Raw genomic sequence first — 21,027 nt, forward strand, 5'->3', positions numbered from 1 at the left:
GGATTGTCAGCACTGCGAGTTTAGCCTCACTTCTTATATTAGGCACAATGAGCATAACAGAATGCTTGAAAGTGAAGCAAGCGGAATTGGCATTCACCTAACTGAGGACCATCATAAGGTAACATTCCAATGCCCACGGCCAGGTCACACAGAGTTTGAATTTTACAATATTAATTGCCGTTCCCTTCCCAAACACCAAGCTCGCATCTTGGATTTCCTAATAGATAGACAACCGGATGCTGTCTTTTTAACAGAAACCTGGCTCCATGAGGGTTTGGCCCCTGATGTAGTCGCTGCCCTCATGCTGAACTATACTGATATTAGAAAAGATAGGCAACATAAGATAGGCGAAGGCGTGGCAATCAGTTTCAAAACCTTTTTCGTGTGCAAGACAGAAGATTTCACAGTACCGGACTGTGAAGCCTTACTCTTTAGAATCTGGCTTACGCCTAAATTTACATTTTAGGGCATATTGTTGTACCGTCCCCCTGGCCCAGCTGGGAAATGGGTTCTCTCCTTCCCAGATCTAGCAGCCCCTCACATTCTGAAGGCTGCCAATTTTACAATTCTGGGAGACCTTAACCTTCATTTAGATGACCCTAACAGCCAGATTCATCATTGTCCCGTTTTGCGAGTCCTTAATAGCGATTATTAAGGAATCGCTATTAAGGACTTACAAAACGGGATTCATTTAGAATTCGCAAATAAAATTGCGATTCCTACAGCTTCCTTATTTGCGATTAGCAAATTGCTAATCGCATATAAGGATGCGACTTCAAGGGGGCCAGGGGTGTCCAAAGGACACCCTGTAGCATCCCTGAAATGTCAATGTAGACTGATGTTGCGCGCACACACATGTCCAAAGGACATGTGTGCGTTTAACATGCAACTTAGAAAAATGCACTAAAGTGCATTTTTCTAAGTTTTCGCTATTTACCACGAAGTCAGACTTCGCGGTAAATAGCCTTAAAAAATAGCGAATTCGCAATTTTTCAAAGGTTCATGAACAGCATTTAAGGAATCTCGAATTGAGATTCCTTAAATGCGATCGCAATTTGAGAAATCGCAATTATTTGCGATTTTTCAAATTGCGAGTTCATGAGCCATTGATGAATTCCAAATGCCATTTTTGCGGGCGCAAACGGCCGAATTTTGCGATTCGCACCGTTTGCTCTCGCAGAAATGCTTGATTAATCTACCAGTAAATGCACAAAAAGCATCTCGCTTACGGCTGATTTGGGGGTGGTGAATTTGAGACTGTGCAACTCTAACCCCACTCATGTAGCTGGACATCTGTTGGATCCTATTTTTTAAAATTTGTCAGACCCTATCAGTTTCCCTTCCCTTCCACTATCCTGGTCTGATCTTTTATGCTACAGGGGGTGTCTCCCCTCACGCCACCTTGTCCGGCATCAGACGAAAAATGAAAAGTTGGGCCAAGCTAAATATTCCAACATTTAATAAGATTCTGGAAGACAGTAATTGCATTTATAGAGCGCTTACTACCCCTGACGAGGCATCGAAGTGCTTTTTCGGTGAGTAGCACGCTACTCCGGAACCCATAAAGGATTAGTGTTGAATTAGTAAAGTGAAATATGAAAGTAATTTGAGTGGAGGATATGTTAGCCAGTTATTTGGATTGAGAAGGGTAGGGGAAGGATAGAAGAGGGAAAGGTTTGCATTTATATAGCGCTTGTTATCCCTGATGGGGTGTTGAAGCACAAGGTACTACTTGTGTAACGATATGTCTGTAAGAGACATTAGTTAGTGATAGATTCCTTACCTTAGAATATCCCCAGGTGTCAGACTGGATCCGGAAAGTTTTGCTTAGCGTACCCCTGCGTGTCTGTAGGTGGCGTTGTGCGGCTCCGCGTCCAGCGCTGGCATCGTATGCGCCGAGATGACTTCACGGAGACTACTTAGGCACCACCCATGCGCGCTGACGTCAGTTCTGTACACAACTTTCTGCGCCGAAACGCAGAGCCATGCAAGAAACTGATCAGTGGTGCATAAAATTGGGCCCTAAAAAGGGATGACCTTAACCCTAGTAATCAGTTCGCAGAGCGGGGAGGATGGGTGTGGCGGTAAGGAATCTATCACTAACTAATAATAACTAACAGGAGGCTCCTTCTTAGCCAAGGAGTAACAAGCTTTGATGCACAGAACGACCCACCGGGAGATGGTCCGTTTGTGCACAGCCCAACCTTTTTAGGCGCCCACATAGCCAACAAAAAGCTGATCATCCACCCGTAACTGCTGTGTACGCTGCAGATAAAATGCATGCGCACGTTTTGGGTCCAGACGATGGAGCCTCTCCTCTTCCCTTGAAGGTTCCAGAGGCGGAAAGAAGGTGGGCAAAGTGATGGTCTGCCCGATGTGGAAAGGCGTGACAACCTTTGGCAGAAAAGAAGGACGGGTCCTCAAAACCACCTTGTCTAGATGAACAGAAAGGAAAGGAGGTTTGGAAGAAAGGGCCTGAGCTCACTCACTCTTCTGGCAGAGGTGATAGCAACCAGGAAAGCCGTCTTTAGAGTGAGAAGACGTAAGGGACAGTAATGAAGGGGCTCAAAGGGAGTACACATCAGAAAAGTCCCACTGAGGCATTATGAAGGGTACGGGTGGAAACGTATGCATAATGCCTTTAAGAAAACAGTTAACAACCAGGGACTTAAAAAGAGAAGGCTGATCTGGAAGCCGTAGAAAGGCGGAGATTGCCGAAAGATAACCTTTGATAGTGCCCAGAGCAGAGCCCTGCTGGGCCAAAGAGACAAGGAACAGAAGAACCTCAGAAAGAGAGGCAGAAAGGGGATCCACAGCCTTTGCTGTGCACCATGTCACAAATCTGTTCCACCTGCAGGTGTATAACGTTTTGGTGGAGGGACGCCTGGCTGCCAGAATGACATCACAGACTTTGGGAGGAAGATCGAAAGGTGTCAACAGTCGCTGCTCAATCTCCACGCATGGAGGTGGAGGCTGGATAGGTTCGGGTGGAGGACCTTCCCTTGCTGCTGCGACAGAAGATCCTCCCGAAGAGGCAGACGTATCGGGGGAGCGATGCTCATACGTAGCTCGGGATACTATACTCTTCGAGCCCAGTCCGGAGCCATAAGAATCACTTGGGCCTAGTTGCGCCTGATCTTCTTCAGCACTCTGGGCAGAAGTGGTATAGGCGGAAAGGCGTGCAATAGACCGCAACTCCACTCGCGACGAAAAGCGTCTCCTAGCGAAAGCCGCCTTGGAAATTCCAAAGTTTAGAACTGATGACATTATGCATTCTTTTCGGTGATGAATAGATCTAACCAAGTCTCTCCCCACTGCAGAAAGAGACCTTGCGCCACGTCCGAGTTCAGACGCCATTCGTGATCCACCATGCACCGGTGGCTGAGTTCATCCGCCCTGGCGTTCAGAGAACCTGCCAGGTGTTGAACAACCAAGGTAATGCCTTGATGTTCCAGCCATGTCCAGAGCCTCCTGACATAGGGTCCACAAGCCCACCCCGCCCTGTTTGCTGCAATACCACATGGCGGTGGTGTTGTCCATGAACACCTGCACTACACTTCCCAGGACAGAGGGAAGGAATGCCTTCAGTGCAAGCCAGATCGCCCGCAGCTCCAGGAGGTTGATATGGAGCAGGGACTCCGCCGGAGACCAGAGAACTCTTATCTCTGCCTCTCCCAAGTGGCCTCCCCATCCCAGGAGGGATGCATACGTCACCACTGTCTGCTCCGGTTGTGGAAGGGAGAGGGATCCGCCACTGACCCAATCATAATTTGTGAGCCACCACTGCAACTGTCGTGCAGCGCCCTCCGAGATCTGGACGTCATCGGACAGGTTGCCCTTATGCTGTGCCCACTGGAACTTCAGGTCTCACTGCAGAGCCCGCATGTGACATCTGGCATGCGGCACCAGCTGGATGCAGGAGGCCATCAGACCCAGAAGCCGGAGGGTCATCCTGACTGAAACCCGGGATAGAGGCTGAAAGAGCGGAATCATAGCCTGAATATCCCGGACTCGCTGCTCGGGAGGATAAACTCGAAACAGCGGCAAATCCAGAATCGCTCCGATGAAAGGGAGCTTCTGAGAGGGACTCAGGTACGACTTCGGCACATTGATGGAGAACACCAGCAAATGCAGGAGGTCGGCTGTAGTTTGGAGGTGGGTGATGACTGCCTGAGGTGAGCCCGCCTTCAACAGCCAGTCGTCGAGGTAGGGGAAGACGGATACCCCTGACCTGCGCAGATGGACTGCGACCACCGCCATCACCTTCGTGAACACCCGAGGGGCACTGGTAAGGTCGAAGGGGAGCAAGGCAAACTGAAAATGCTCCCGAACCACCGTGAATGGGGCGCAGGACCCCTTGTCCTTCTTGGAGACCAGAAAGTAGTGGGAATAACAACCACTCCCTACTTCCTGATCAGAAACGCACCTTTGGCTAGGGACGCCATGACTTCCTGACAGAGAAGAGCCAAATGATCCCCCGACATGCGGTGGTACCGAGGTGGCATGGCTGGAGGGGAGGACAGAAAGGGGAGCGAGTAACCGTGGCATATTATCTGCAGCACCCACTTGTCCGATTTTGTGTAATTTCGCACCAGTGGCAGAGGTGGAGCGGACCCTGACACCCACCGGCGTGGGGTGCCCCCTGAAGCTCTAATTTGGAAGGCTTAGAGGCAGAAGCAGCGGGGGTAGAGGTGGACTGACCCACGCGCTTGTTACCAGACCCGCCCCTGCGGAATCCACGGGCGCGGCCTTGCTGAGGCTGGTTCTGCACATGCTTGGTGGAGGAGCGCGCTTGGGTGCTTTTGCCCTGACCACGAAAGGAACGAAGCCCAGTGGTGGCAGAGCTCTGCGTGGAAAGACCCAAAGACTTGGCCGTGGCCTGCAAGTCTTTAAAGCACTCCAGGGCATGGTCAGCCTTACTGCCAAGGAGGCGGGAGCCATCAAAGGGCATGTCCATGAGCAAGGTTAGATCAGATATGTCAGGCCAGACAAACAGTGCCTGCATTGGGGGCCTCAGTCTGCCCGACAAAGTGCATTCACCAGATGGGGCGGTTTATTTTGATGCATTGCTACGCATCATATTTTGAATTGGATTCTGGCTTTGGTACACAAGTCATTTTTCAGATGCGGAGGACTGGGGGAATTATTGATGAAATAGTCTTGAGTAAGGTGTGACAATCTAATGTAATACATCCTTGGGAAGAGCAAGTGTGGGCTGAAACACATGGTGCAGCTGCTTTGACATGCCCTAAGCACCATGTACGATTCTGGTGTTCTGGCATGTGAGTAACTATGAGCCAATGGTCCATCCATCACTACTCTGCCAGAGTCGGGATGTTTGTTTTAAAGGCTTTTAAATGTTATAACCTATTGTAACACTATCAAGAGAAAATGAATAGGCAATACAAATATAAATGTAAACCTGAGATATCAACCTTGCAGTGTGGGGTTCTTCAAAAACAGATGCATAGCTCTTTCCTGCAAAGTAAACTAATATTTACTAGTTTGTGTATGTATTTTCCATAGTTGGTTTTACAAATATAGCAAATAATTTCACAATAAATGCTTAACTGATTGAATGTTTTTATAAGGTCATTTTAGTTTTATTCACTATCAAAAATAGCTTTTATGCGCTGTGTATAACCATGCTATTGTTCCGCTGAATGCCGCAATGCCTTAGTATTGTAAAAGTGCACTGCACTTGTGGAGCAGATGCTCCAAAATGAAAAATAATATCCCTTGCCATCAAAATATGATGAAATACCGAGCCTTCTTGCCAAGATATTGTTCAGTCCCAGTCTAATGGATAGTGCATACAGGTTGCGTAACTACTACTATCAAACAAACAACTAAAGTGACGTATGGACATAGACAACCAATAAGATGCTGTTCATCAGCAGTCACATTTATGGTATGGACCAAACACCAACTCTAATCAAGTAAGTGATTTTCTTTTTTAATTCAGCTTCCCATAATATTGAATGGAATCCCACAGGTTTATTGCAAGAAAACAAAATACATTCACAGTATACATTAAACAAGCTTGCAGTATGAAGCATAATGTAGCAAATGAAAATGAGCAATGGTGCAAGAAGGAATTAGTAAAATCAAAAGATTAATAACATGCCAAAACATGCAGTATGTATTAATCTTCACTCACCCACATGCTACCTAAGCACAGACTGATGGCATATTCAGAAGATACCACTGCGAGGTGGGGTGAACTACAAAGCCAGGAAGAAAACAGCTTAGTGCACAAAATTAATGAGAACATGAATGCCACTAAGGTACTTAATTACCACAGATAAATAAACACGAGGCTCATGGAATTAGTGCATTTATATTTGTCGTTACATGTTTTCCAGTAAGCTGGTCCACTGCTAATTCTTTTGCCGAGGCGAGAGGACTTTCTCCATTTGATTATGTAAAGTCCTTTCTTTTCACTACGGGACCAAAGTACCTTAGGTAACAGTGACATATATTGGCATTTAACATGTCCTCAATAAAAGGCTTTAATAGAAATGGAGCTGGGTATATCTACGGCTGCAGAAGCATGCCATTTTACTGGCTGGTTTAAAGTGACTAGTTACTTCTCTACATAGGTAAATCCAGACTATTTCCTACTACAAACATATCTGAAAACTGCCTGATGGGAGAGGCCAGACAACTGATTCCATAATTTCCAAAATATGTCAAGCAGTCCAAACAACCCCACGTGCTACTCCCCTGTATCCGTAAAGGTGTGCAATATTGCATTTTAAAATCTAGTGTAGCCAAAAGCAAATACCTCCACAAAGCAGGAAGTTACTTACCTTGCACGAGATTTCTGACATGCACTATATTTCTTTCCTCTGCAGCATTTTGACCCTTTGTAATATTTCCATATCTCAGGCCAACACATTGCACTTTTTTTATATCTATTATTAAGCCAGGAACATTGTTCAGTTCAGAACACAGATGCAAAGAAAACCCAACATACATTCACTCTCACACTATTGGATATGGTTTGTCCAGATACAGTCGCCATGGATGACCTCCCATGGGCAGTTCCACAACAGAAGGCACAGACGCCTGTATGCCAAAGCACTAAGGGGCCATGAAACTGGCGAACATTGACAATGTAAAAACCCTACAAAGGTATGGGGGGGCAGTGTATTAGGGGTGGAATCTGCTGGCACGCTGTTTGAGCTGATATCAGTTATCTGGTCTCTACCTAGCAAGCACAAATAGGCACTGAGTAAAAGGATGTAATATAACTATATACTGACCCTCAAATCTCCCTTTGATAGTAGCGAAGCTAGATGTTTAAACCTTTTGCTAAGCCAGAATAGCCTCTAAGCACACTTTACATTACGCTTATGGTCTCACTCTTTTACAGGTTACATTAAAATGAGGTAATATGCAGTGCAAGAGCAAGTATAAAATGTCAACACAAAAGAAAATAATCAATTCCCAATACATTTTTAGATTGGTTTGTTGTGTTAATGTAACTAAGAACCTGTGAGTTTTTAACCACATATTTTACACGTTAGGCCAAACCAATGAAAAATTTCATTTCTCTCTTCTTTTGTGGCCGGCCATCGCCCTCTTTATGTAGGAAGCATCCATCTAAGCGCGCTCTTAAGCAGGGCGTGGAGTAGTCCAAGCTAATCCCAGGAGCTGCTTTTTAACTGTATTTATCCACTGCAGACAGCACATCAAAGGGTTAGTAAACATCAAAGTAGCTACAATTCCAGGAAAGATAATGACAGAGGACAAACAAGTAGTTAGTGAACCGCTTAGTAGTTGTGTTTTATGTTCTTAAGTTGATGGTTTGGAAGCCATTCTCTTTCAGAAGACTCCCAGGAGAGTTTAACTCTTCTTGCTGTCTGGCAGACATTTTATGTCATCGTCTGTCAGAAGGAGCCATGAAGCTGGTCTTCAAGCTTACGTAAGGGCTCCTTGGGAGTTCTGCACAGTGCAATGGAAGGGAGTTGATGAAACAGCAAGAAAAATAGTGACTCTAGAAATAAATGGAATGTGCCAAGTTACAGAGTGCTCCTCTGAGACTCAAGATCCGCAGATAACCTGCAGCAGCTTCATACAGGAGTGAACGGACTGAAGTGTAAAGAAGGGGGTAAGGCAGCAACACACTGGGGTAAGCACACCTTAGAAGGTCGAATGTCAGGGGTGATGATTTTGGTTTATTTCAGATTATTCTTGACATATCTTACTTTCTGTGCCCCGTGTTACACAGTCCTACAGCTGCAGTGGTGTCTATCCGTTGAGTACAAATGGGAGCAACCCAAAGTACATTTTTAATAGAACGTGAATTTGACTTTCCAACCAAAATGCCACTCTGTTGTTTTAGTAATTTCAATAGTTTAGGTCGTCTGGCCAAAGCATGGAATCCATTGTTATGTTTTGCATCAAATTCATATTTTGTTTTATTCCATAAATGTATTCCTGACAGATTTACATTTAATATTAGAACTGCTTATTGTAAAGGCTAATGGTGTTTCTTGCTGTTTCTTTAAATCAGTGAACTTCAAAACATAAAACTTATTTGGCCTGTGTTAGTAAAAAGTAATATACAGAAAAGACCGGAATAGCCCATGGACAGATTGCTGGAGACGTGGTATTGGTGGAACGTGTCTACAAGCTCTGCTGGAGATTTCAAAACAGATTATGGCAGACTAGATCAGGAAAAGAAAATAACTAGTCACGGTATGAAAGACAATATTTTCACTTGTGCACTTCCAGCCACTGTGTGTGTGTGTGTGTTTGTGTGTGTGTGTGTGGAGATATCAAATATCTGACACATTGCTCTTTATAAATTGATGAATGCAGATTGCCTTTATACCCTGTGAGAACGAAAACTAATTCAGTGGTTTCTTTAGTGACAAAAAATAGTAAAGCTACAGCCAAGGACTTTCCACCTATCACATTTGTGTTTTCCTGTGAAGTGCGGCACCACATAGCAGTCCAACACAGGACAACTACAATCTCTGCCTGAGAAATAACCTTGGGATATGCATTTTGTGAGGGAGATTTAACATTACCAAATACTCTTCTACTGCAAAGTCCTTAATTTCAGGCACTTGAATTTATAAAACAAAAACTCAGCCAATTTACATTATCATAAAGTGGCAACTTTTTGCAGTCTACCATGTTATAATTTTTCTTTAGATAGTCATCCGTATCTTTGGACAATAGAAAAAGGCATTTTGCAAGCCAACGTAAACAATTTCCTCTTGAGGCAAAATGTAAACACTCATAAAACATTCCCCAAAGCACTCTAGTGTACCCCATCTGAGTACAGTAAAAATACTGCAAGCAACCAAGTAGTTCCATAACCATATTGAGGCGTGATGCTGAAAACAGGGTGCCTTTTTAAGGACATGAATAGCCAAGGTGTCTATCAATATGTTTTAAAAAGTACAATAGGGGGTATAAATCCCCATCTTTTGAACTTTGTCATTACTGAGGGCCTTGTGCAGTGCTTTAGTAATAATATTAATTTGTTTCCATTTAGCGCTTTACAAAACCCCATTACCGTTTCTAAGCGTTGTAAAAAACATGCGTTTTTCAATGTAATGAAACTCAAGTTACAGATTGCCGAAAAGTGTAAAACTGAGTCTGCCTTGCCGGGAACCATACTTGTGGCCTGTGTTTCTACAGTGTGTCCCCTACTCACTGGACAATTGCACTTGTTTCGTGTCATGGAAAAGAGGGAGCGAATGTTGCTGTTCTGTTTTTTAGGTCGAGCCTAGCAGCGTGCATGAGCTGCTCTGTGAGGCTTCTTGTGTCTACTCTGTGTGGGTCTGACTCCTCCCACACATTGGATTGGCTTTTGCGTGTGGCTTTCTATAATGAAAGCACGCAAATGGCTAAAGGCGGGTACATGCCCCACCTCTTTTGTAATGTTCACTCCAACGGCGTTTTGCCTCGGGAGCGAGCAGCGGTGCACAGGGTGACAGCTGCATTCCTTGTGGGTCTCTATACTATCTACACAACGCAGTGCTTTCGCCAGTCATAATTTATGCCCGCCTGCAAATAAATTCGATTTTTTATCCTAATTAAGCTATTAAATAATTTGTATACATATTTAATTTTAAGGGACATTTGTAAAGCGCTTGGTGCTTTAACCATACTAACACACGTATTTATATTTGTGTGTATTTTTTATATAGAGCTACGATGTCGACTTGGCTCCGCTTCATAGCACTAATATGGAACCTTAATGATAAAATAGCGCAAGTTATTTATTGAAATTATATATATATATGGCAATTCCTACCCACAATGCATGCTTGGAGTGTGGGGAAGGGCTAGGGGTAAAAACACACTGCTTGCACACAAAAGCCCTTCTGAGTTGTAACTCAACTGGCTGGTGATTTTTCCTGAAGTCTCCCTCTATGTGTCTATCTGTATACATCAAAATATAGGGACCATATGCACAAGGACAAAACTCAACACACCCCAGCCAGAAGGCAAATCCAAAACCAAAGTAGATGACCAGCTTAAATGTGATGAAATCTGATTGCGTAAGACAGCAAGGATTGTGTTGCTTTTATTTTAGTGCTACAGTAAGTCTTACCAGTGGTCGAGCTTCCTCCCTCTCCAAGATCTTCTGCGTTTGGTCAGGTGGGAATCTCAACACCGTGGTTATAACCTTTGCCATCGTCTAAAACAGAAAAGAAAGCAGTGCTCGTGAACAGTGTCGAGGAGGACATCTGTAGACATGAGGTCAGGCTACAGTGATACATGAATGCCCCTATGAAAGCACATGGCATTCTGCAAGAGGAAGGCAGATGAAGACTAGTGCATGATTTCACATCTCACCTGGCGAATGCTGTGTTGAGTTTGTTATACGTATCCAGATTGATGCTTGGATACATACATGCAGAATGCTATCTCCTCTTAAGACACCTTAATGACTATCAAACAAAAGCGGGACTGACAGCGTGGACAAGTATGAGTTTTACTTCTTTTTTTATTGGAAATTTGTTTTGTGTAATACAGTTTCAGGGAATGGCAAATAGCTTTCTTGAAGCCCAGAAACTATATTAAGTAAAACAAAGTGAACAGCTTTTTTTTTTTTTTTTTAAATGTACGTAGGTCATGTGGGCAGTTGATGAAAAAGAAGTCTGGGGAAAGGCTTGCAAAAATAAGAGTATCAATCAATCAATCAAAAAATGTATTGTTTTAGTTAGTTAAAACCTTAACAATTTTACAATAAAACGGTTTAAAAAACAAAAAAAGATAAAGAAGCACCACTACTGTCGAAATATGGAGATAAGATTATATAATAATACAAGGAAGCCATGTTTACATTCTTGCTATAGGGGACTTAAAACCCAACGTCCTGAGCAATGATTGTGGGGAGGTAGATAAAGACCAATTAAAGTGCGAAGTGCAGATATTGATGCCCCTGAAGGTTAAGTGGGGGTTAAGAATAAGTCATGCTGGGCCTCTGCAAGATACATACTGGGAACGAGAGTGGTGGGAAGTTGGCAGTGGGTTCCGCTTTCCCTCTCAATGTGTTGTGCTTAATTGGGGAGACCCATGTCGTGTCAGCTCCTGTTTCTGGGTCTCGCCATGTAATAGTCTGTTATGTTTCAGAGAGAAGGTAACAGACTGAGAATCTACAGGACGGAGGCGAAATAGGTCACCGAGCTCCATGCCCTTTTTGCTGCACCTCGATAGGGCTTTTGTATCAGTGTGGGATAGGAACAGCAATGAAGCCTCCAGGCAATAACTAACTTCCTTCTTTAGGTACATTGGTTTCAAGAGAGACCTCCTGGGGGCATCAAGTGTAGGAAAGCAGCACGAAGGTGTAACCATGATTCTTTCTCATTGTCTGAAGGCCCCCCCACTTGCCCAGATGAGGCCATGGGTTGAAGTCGGCCACTGGTAGGCATAATAGAGGCACTAATGAGATGTCCCTACGGGCCCTGCTATTTATAGCTTCTGAGAAGTATGGTTGTGGCTTCCCTGATAGCTAAGCATTGTTCAGGGGAGACAGGATGCGGGAGGGCTTTTGGAGCACTCCCTCCCCAGTGCTGCCGTCGGCCAACAAAGCCCCGCCCACCCTTTAGAACGCCTGCACCGCGGCGGAAAAACCGCGGTGGTTAATGCGGTAAGGAATGTCCAGCAGGTGTGAAGCTGATTGCAGCTGCCTGTTGATAACCCTTTTCCAGGCTGCATAAGGGATAGCTTCTGAGTTTAACCCTGAGCCTTGAATTTGTAGACAGGCAACTGCTTTTTGAACTTGTCGATGCCAGGGGTTCCCAGGACTCTCAAATTTCTCTGTCAGGCGAGCTTTAAGTGAGTTTGCTGGAGTTTTTAGAACCCTTGTATAGAATTTCAGGGTATCAGCCTCAAATGTGAGGATTTGTCTTGAGAGGCCAAGTTCCAAGCACAGTCTGGTCCTCCAGATGTTTCTGGGTAGTTGAAAAACTCTATGGTAGGATGTGCATTCAGCGTGTTGTAGGCTGGGAGCGCAGGTCAAATGAAAAGCCTGTTGTCCGTACTGTAGTGTCGGGAGGCCATACTGACCTTCAATATAGGTGCAGCAGAGGCGCTGTTTAAGTTCCTAGTGAGACAGGTAACGCTGCATGTGATGGCCCTTACTTTCGATTTAAAGGCGATTAAGTGGGCCGATAATCTGGAGGTAATTATACTTTCTGATTCTTTTGATGGTTGCGGCCCCCATGCGCCATGTTAGAAGTTTCTTACTTTTGTAATGGCAAAAAATCAAGACTTTAATATTGTCCTGGTTGATCGATGGTTCATTGCATTCCTGGAGTTTGCTCAAAGCCTGTTGGACCCAGACTTTGGTATGGTCCACTATAACGATATCGTCAATGTATCAATAAATCATTGTACTTATAAAGCGCGCTACTTGGTGGCTTGAGGCGTCAAGATGGCGGTCGCATTCTAAGAGTGCTCCGGACCCCCCTTCGTCATCCGCCTTGCATCGGCCCACTATTAATGACCATCGACGTCCCAAAGTCTCAGTGACGACTCTTGCATCCTGCCCGCTTCGGCCTGACCCCTCGAGGGGCCTGCCTGGGGCCCGTGTTGCCCTCTGCTCCGGGTGGCCTTCCTTCAGGAAGATGGTGGCCCCCGCGCGGCCTGCTCCGGAGGCCTGATTCTGCGGCCAGACGCCCCAGCTGCCCGCTTCCCGCCCTGCACACCTGCGCTCTTTTGCCGGTGGCGGATAGTGCCTGAGGCGGCGGACTGAGCTGCAGCCCAGCGGCGCCTGAGGTTCCCCCGGCGGAGGCGGTGACCGGAGGGGGTTGCTGTCGGAGGCGCCAGGTGCGTCGCTTCCCCTTGCCGGGCCGCTTCTGGTCCCACCGGCGGCCTGAGAGGGCGGGTCCAGGCCTGGACGCCCGCTGGAGTGGTTGACTGCCGGGCCCTGGGAGGCGTACCTGCCGGAGTGGCTGGGGTGACGCCTGGAGCGGGGGGGAGGGGGGCGGCCTGCGCTGAGGCCCGGACGAGGTGAGGAGGCGGGGGTTTGCTGTGTGGGCCCCCTTCACCACCCTTGCACCCTTCGGAGAAGTCGAGCTCGTGCCTGGAGAGGCTGAGGGCCTGTGCGCTGCGGTGCAAGTGGGCCGATCGGGCCGGTCCTGCAGTCCGGACTTGCCCTGCTGCCTAGTGGGCCCCACGAAGCCTCCGTATGCGTCCCCCGCTGGGGCACCCCCCTGACCCCTTCTGACCAGCTTTGGATGTTGCTCCCTCTGCCATTTTTGGGTGCAAGGTGTGTGGAAAGCAGTGGGGGACCCGCAACAGCAACAGGGGGGCTGCCGGTCTCCATTTGAACTATCTCCTAATGCAAGGGCGGCGGGTAACTGCGGATGGCAGGCCCTGCTGGGGAGTGAGCTACCCCCGGTTACCCATCTGGATACCGGAGGGGGGAGCGCCCGACTCTGGAGGCCTGTCGAGTCCCCTGGCCTACTTTAACCTGCAGACGGGAGGGTCCCCCTCTGCTCCCCATTGGCTGCAGGCTGTGAGGGATGCTGAGACTTAGCGTGGGTCAGATCGGCGGCTGGGTCGGGTGGCGCAAGTGTGTGCCTGCCCCCCTCTTCCCGCCTGGAGGCCCGGGATCTTGAGGTTGGGGTCTGTGGAGGGGCCCTGGATTCTTGGGCCCACTGAAGTCGCTTTGAGGGCCGTCATTGCCTTGCGAGGAGTGTTACCGTGGTGAACGGACGCCTCCCTCCATCGACTGGGAGAGAGATCGGCCGCCATACTGGTTGGCGGGACCACGGCATAGGCGCTGCTGCGTGCCCCCCCCAGTCTAGCACCTCCACCTGCATCTTGGGAACATGGGCAAGAACCGCGCTTCTCAGGCCACTGCCCTCTCAACTCAAACGAAAATGGACCAATTCACCAAGCCTGATCGCGATCCAGCGGCTGTAGCGGCACCTGGGGCGATCGGAGGTGACCTCTCCACTATCCTGCAGGCGATCAGTGCATCGCAGACCTCGGTGGAAACCAGGATTGGTGAAGTGCGAGTTGATGTGGCACTGATCCTGCAAGACCTCCGTAATGCCACGGCCCGTATTACAGAAGCAGAGTCCCGTCTTTCCACGGTGGAGGACGACATGGGCACTCTTAAATCTCAGGTGGCCCGCCTGCAGGCACAGACCTCGGAGTTACATCGCAGGGACGAGGACGCGGAAAATAGGGCCCGAAGAAACAACCTACACCTCCTGGGTTTTTCGGAGGGAGTGGAGAAGGGACGCACTGACACATTCATCGAGGCATGGATCCGGTCCTGGATCCCCAAAGAAAAGCTTTCCCCTGGTTTGGGTTGGAGCGAGCTCACCGCTCCCTTGCTCCTAAACCCCCTCCTGGGGCTCCCGCTCGCCCCATTATCCTTCGAGTCTTTAATTTCCCGGACATGGATGAGATTCTGGAGGCCGCCAGGGTCAGTGCACTTCCAAAATTCCAAAATCATGGTCTTCCCAGACTACTCTAGGGAGGTGCAGACACAACACAACTTACGACAAGGTCAAGCAGAAACTCAGGGCTATGAGCCTCTGCTATGGGCTCCTCTTCCCGGCCCGCCTAAAGGTGTTTCTTCAAGACAAAACCTTTTTCTTCGACACTCCACAGGCAGCATGGACCTGGCTTACGGAAGAGCGGCCCCTCCTACCTGGTGCGGCCCCCCCTCTGCCCCGAAAACGAGGGCCCGACCCGGCCAGGAGGTGCCCAGGGCGCAACGGCGCCGCACTGGGTCCAGACGGCGGGGCAACCGCCGGGGGGGGGGGGGAGCTCTCAGTCGCCGGGGGCACGGTCCCGGCGCTCCCTGATTCAGACCTTAAGCCAGAGGGCCTCCTCCCCCACCCTGGTGTCCTCCCTTATCGACATGGGTAGCGCCCCACGATCAGACGTTACCCGGCGGAGGGCCATGTCGGACTCAGACCTGTCGGGCAGTCCCGTGATCCGTGGCTCGGGTGGGGAGGAGGGGATGTGATCAGGGTTAAAAGTTGTGTGCCTGCACTCTTCCCTTCAGGACCTGAAATGGCGCACCTATCTCTGGCCCTGTGACGGGGGCTCTCCCTTGGCTCCGCTGGAGGATCCGGCCAAGGTTCACCTTCTCCCTGCCATCCTGGATTCAAACCATCTTGTGACTTTTTGATTATCCACTCCATGCTTATTCATTGTGGGCATGCATCCGTATATATGGAGGGGGGTCAGACTCAGCCATGCTCCTGACTGATTGTTTGCTAACCGTTTTAGAGTAGCGAATCACCTTTTGTGGTGTAGTTAGTAGTTGGGGTCTTGGGCGACAGATGCTTTCACTTCAGAAGTGTAGGGTGGGGGGAGTTGGGATGGACGGTTGACCGTTGTTCCTTGACAGTTTGTTTTGTTTAGCCGCCTACGGGCCGCTGGTTGCAGTTCTTCTTGGTACCCATGTTTCTCTGACTGATCCACAGTGGACACGCAGACCACATCTTCCAGGAGTTTGTTATTTTTGGCCGCCCAAGGGCCGCCATCGGGGGCACCCTTCGGTAGTTAAGTTCCATCCTTCCTTGATTTCCACAGTTGACGAGCAGATCATCACCTTCCATGGCCCTGCTTCTGGGTTCGGGTGGGTGTTCCCCTCCGGGTGGGTAGGCTCCCAAGTAATTATCCGGCCCTCCACAGTCCATTTCCCTAGATGACTTACACCCTCACTAGACCGATCCACATCCTCTCATGGAATTTCAATGGCCTCTTGACCGAATGAAGCGCACGGCTGTCCTCCGCGCTGCTCACCGCCACACGTCAGACATTCTCTTTCTTCAAGAGACGCACCTCCTGGGTACACAAAGCAACTTCCTAGCTCGCTATTTATTTTACAGGCACTCTGGTTTTACACGGGGATCCCGAGGGGTGGCTATTTTACTTAGGAAAGGGCTTCCCTTTACCCTGGCTAAAACAGAGACTGATGCAGAGGGCTGCTATGTGGCTGTCTCAGGAACCATCGAGGGGCGCCCCTCGAGCCTCATATGTCTTTACATTCTCCCCCCACTTCTGCCTCCAACACTTAGCCACCTTACACAAGTGATCTCCTCCCTCCCGCAGGGTCTTGTAGGTGAAATGGATGCAGAAGTGATCCGTCCAGTGGAGTTTGGTGGTGCGGTCGAAGGAGACGTGGGTGCTTGTGGAGAAGATGGGGTCAAGCGTGTGGCCGGCGGCGTGGGTGGGAGCGGTGACCAGTTGTCTGAGGCAGAGGTTGGCGACGTTGTCGATCAGGGTCGCGGAGTTGGCGTCGTTGTTGTTCTCGAGGTGGAAATTCAGGTCCCCGAGGAGGATGAGGTCCGTGGAGGCGAGTGCGTGGGTGCTGACTAGGTCGGCGATGGAGTCGCAGAACTGTGGCCGGGGTCCTGGGGGAGTGTCTGTTCCTCTGAGGGTGGTGTTTGGGTCAGTGTGGATCCGTAAGTGCAGGTGTTCGGTGATGCTCAGAGTGTCGTTCGAGTCAGTGGAGATCTTGAGGCTGGACTTGTGGACGATGGCTATTCCTCCTCCAGTTCCGTTGGTGCGGTCTCTGCGGGCGAGCTTGCAGCCGTCCGGGACGGCTATGGCGATGTCGGGAGCCAAGGAGTTGTTCCACCAGGTCACGGTCAGGAAGGCAACGTCTGGGGTGGAGGTGTCGAGCAGGTCCCAGATCTCGACGGCGTGTTTGCGTGCAGACCGTGTGTTTAGGAGTATGCAGCGGAGGTGGTTGGGTCCGGTCCTTGGTGGTTTGTTGGCTCTGTCGCAGGTGAAGCTGCAGGCGCGGCAGGAGAAAGGTTCGTGGGTGCGTTTAGGGGCAGCCTGGAAGCAGCTGTCGTCTCGGCCGGCGTTGAGTGCGTGGAGGGTGCTGGCGTATCGCAGGCTGGCGTCGTGGCGTTCGTGGGAGCCAGGGGTTCTGGTGCTGGGCACGGTCCAGGCGCGGACAGGCGGAGACGGGCTTGCCTTAGGCGCGTCCGCAACGTCCTGCACATAGGGGGGAGGTGGGAGGGAGGAGCAGCTGGGAGGCGGGAGGAGCGAGTGGGCGGGGCCGCAGGGGGCACAGCGGCAGGGAGAACGAGAGGCACAGTAAGCAAAATGGGGGAAAAAAAGAGGGGGAAACAGTTGTACTGTAAGATGTGCAGATTTGAATGGCCTAGTTGTGGAGGTATCAGGCTACTGCTCTCCAGAAATGTGCCCAGGTCAGCTGTGTATTAATTGAAGAGAGGAGAGGAGCAAAGACGCAACCCTGCATCAGGCCACCATCCGTTCTGATTTTAGAGGTTACAGTGTGGGGGCCTGTTCTCACACGGACCCAAGTATTTGAGTACAGAGAGATGATGGCCCCAAGCATTTACTGAGTTACCCCCACGTCCTTAGTTTTCTCCAAAGTGTGTTGCAGTCCACCGTGTTGAAAACGGCATTGTAGTCAATAAAACAGCTAAGGAGTGGAGGCGGACTTTTTTTGGGCTGCCAAGTTACTCAGAACGGCAAGTTCAGTGATGTTGTCAATTGTTGAAAAAAAGGCAAAATGTGATTTTCCACAACCCAGTTCTCTAACTGTTTGAGAAGAGAGCGGGCCTAGACTTTGGCCTCTAGGTCTAGGAGGGTTATCAGTTGATAGTTAGATGGAATTGTCAGATATCCTTTCTTGGAAATCGGGCATAGGTCGGAGCCCCTCCATGAGTCTGGAATTTGCACTGTAAGGAAAGCTTGGTTAAAGAGTGGGGTTAACACCTTTGCCCAGTTCTCCGAGGCACATTTAAATATTCCTGGGAACAGTCCAGCCCGAACTGTCAAGCCAGGTCTTCCCTGGACTGGAAAGGAGCATCTTGGGACCGATTTCGGGGTAACACCCCATATCAGTCAGGCTAGCTTGACTCCAGTGGCAAAGTGAGCAAGGGACCCACACATGGGCATACTCTGGGGCATATCCAGAGAAGACCTGGCTAGGCATTTCGGACTGGACTGTTCCCATGAGGAACAGGGTCAAGACTGATTTGCATATAGCTGGGTCTGAACTGGAGTTGCAAAGTGAGATAAAGAACGATGATGGTTTAAACCCAGATCTGTGGCTGGGGATGAGTGTCTGAAAACTTTCAGTTCTCAGTCCATCACCTCCTTGCGTTTGCTTTGATGTGTAAGGAGGCCAGTGAAACTGAGGAGGGGTTTGGGTCTGGTGGAGTGGACGTGTGTCCCCCTGACAATTGGGCTGATGGAACTGCTTTGGAGCTCTCTTTGAAGTACCAGTGATGCTTCGATCTGGGCTTCCAGCATGGCTAGAAAGCGGTTGGATAGATTGCCTAGCTCCTGGTCTGATAACCTTTCCCTCCTGGTCTTCTTTGTGGGCGTCTGATTAAGATTGATCTCAGATGTGTTTCTTCCCAGTTGAATGCCCGATGGTGTCTTCTGGGACGTTGGCGGATAAGCGGTTGCAGTTGCACTTGTATGCACCTGGGAAGTTACCGTTTCCGCACATGAGTTTTGGATGCTTGGCAAGATGTCAGCGGCCTAAGGCCCACCTGAGTAGGGAGGATGGTTGTTTCCCTTAATTTCTGTGCTTTCAGTTCCAGTTACCTGGGTTAGTGCCACTTTGTGGTCAGGGAAAAGGTGGAGGAATGTAGAGATTTCCGTGCTGCCATGGTCCTCCTGGTGTTGTTATGGGCAGAAACGAGAGCTACAAAGTGTTGGCCCAGCTGAAGGCGAGTCTCTGTTTATAGTGTTTGTAGCATTTAAGTACTTATCTAGCAGCAGTAATTCCAGAGAGACTGGTGAGAGACGTGACTGCTTCCCCTGAGGTGGAACCTTGCTGATGTACTCGCTAATCAACCCATGCGACAGTGGCTGAGCCCCTTGGTCTCCTGGCGTGGTGGGAGAGGGGGGCACTGAGCTCAGTCTCCCGAGGAGCGGTGGCTGATAAAGTGAAGAGGGGTCATCTGAGAGGGTGCTTCCCTTTTTCCTAGGTAAGATTTGTCTTTTGGGCATAGTCCCAGAGCTTTGCATGGGCCCTAACTTGAGTAGGTTGAGTTGGGTTGAGCAAGCGTGGCGTAGCTGAAACGGTGGTAGCACCGCCTTACTGTCCTAGTCTTGTACTGTGGAGCTTAGTCAGGACAGATTGGAAGGGCAGGAGCATGCTACTTGGAGTATACTTCCTGCAGTAGGCAAGAACTCTGTTGGCTGTTGTCCCCAGGCGCTGTATGAGAGGATATTCAAGGTAATTCGAGGAAGTTACAGTTGAAGATGGCAGTATTGTAGAATAATGGTGTGGTGACCCCATTTGTAGACTCTCAGTTGAAGGCAGATGTGTGGGAGCTCCCAGGGGACTTGCAGGACACACCTAATCCTGGTCAGACCGTCTCCGCTTACCCCCAACTCTAGCCTCCGGTGACAGCCACTACGGTGCCATCTTGCTACCTGCAGCTGCTTAATGCCTTGCTGTCGGACAGCTTAAGCCCGTTTAGATAGTGATGGAGGAGGTTGGGGGTCAAGCTATCTGCCAGACAAAGCCAAGGGCTTACCGCGCTTATCCGTGGCCGTTGTTTCTCTCCACTGAGGCACCCAACAGGCAGTGAAGGTGATAGGTGAACTTAAGTCTTTTTTTTTTATTTTTACTCTGCTGTCTCAAACCTTTTCCGGGCCCTCCAGGCAGACGTAGGCAGCCAGTGCCAGAAAAGAGAGAAGGTGGCTGCAGCATCTCCCAGGACATCAGGGAGAACACGGGACGTGGAGCAACGCTCGGCCTCCTGGCGGCTCCGGCGTGGCTTATGGTGGCCGTCAGTCTGCAGTGGGTAGACAGTGGCGCTACACCACGCTGCGATCATGAGAATTGAGATTATAGAGAAATCAGATAGCCTACAGAATCTGTAGCATGAGCTTTGTTCACCTTTCCTCCACTAAAGTATAATCCCCCACCCCTCAACTCTACCAAATAAACAGAAGAACAAGCTATTACCTTCCTTAATGCTCTTTCATGTGGATAGTCAATCTAGAGGCAGACTCATCAGCTTGTGAATATCACAACAGGGCCTTTTAGATGGAAAAGGACACCATTTCACAGAACAGAAAGGTATGATAGGTGCAGTACCAAGCCATAAACTTATCCCAGTACCTGGGATATACTGATTTTGTGGAAGGGCGCCTGGCTGCCAGGATTACACCAATGATTTTGAGAGGGGGAGCAAACGAGATCAACTGCCACTGTACAATTTCCATGCATGGAGTTGCAGGTTGCACAGGCCTGGGTGCTAGACCCTGCCACGCTCCTGCAAGGGAAGATCACCACAAACAGGCAGTCTGATTGGAGGACAGATGTTCAGGCCCAGAAGTTCTAGGAACATCATCAATCCAGAGCCATTAAATGACTTGGGCTTGTCATCCTGATGTTTTTCAGAACTCGAGGCAGGACAGGAATTGGGGAAGGTGAACAGAAATCCTATGCTCCTCTCTATGCGGAAGGGGATTCTAGGAAACTCCAGCGTGCACAAGCTGCTAGGGACCAGAGCCCAATAATATCCAACTCTCTCCCATGGCCACTCCAACCCAGCAGTGATACGTCAACTCTGG

The 21,027-nt window shown here is 49.2% G+C and overlaps 1 protein-coding gene across 4 annotated transcripts in view; it reads right to left on the minus strand.

The window, feature by feature from the left end:
• The window catches only part of GOLGA4 (golgin A4), a 717,645-nt gene that overhangs the window by 16,286 nt on the left and 680,332 nt on the right, over positions 1–21,027 (minus strand). For 3 of the 4 annotated variants that reach the window (XM_078688271.1, XM_078688272.1, XM_078688270.1), the window contains 2 exons: positions 10,580–10,666; positions 6,161–6,224 (listed from right to left, as the gene is read on the minus strand). In XM_078688271.1, coding sequence (XP_078544397.1) covers positions 6,195–6,224; positions 10,580–10,666 — 117 coding nt within the window. In that variant the 3' untranslated portion in view covers positions 6,161–6,194. The remainder of the gene's footprint in view (positions 1–6,160; positions 6,225–10,579; positions 10,667–21,027) is intronic. The other variant, XM_078688269.1, reaches the window with a different exon arrangement.

The sequence above is a fragment of the Lissotriton helveticus genome, chromosome 4_1 (assembly GCF_964261635.1).
Source record: "Lissotriton helveticus chromosome 4_1, aLisHel1.1, whole genome shotgun sequence".
Classification (NCBI taxonomy): Eukaryota; Metazoa; Chordata; class Amphibia; order Caudata; family Salamandridae; genus Lissotriton; species Lissotriton helveticus.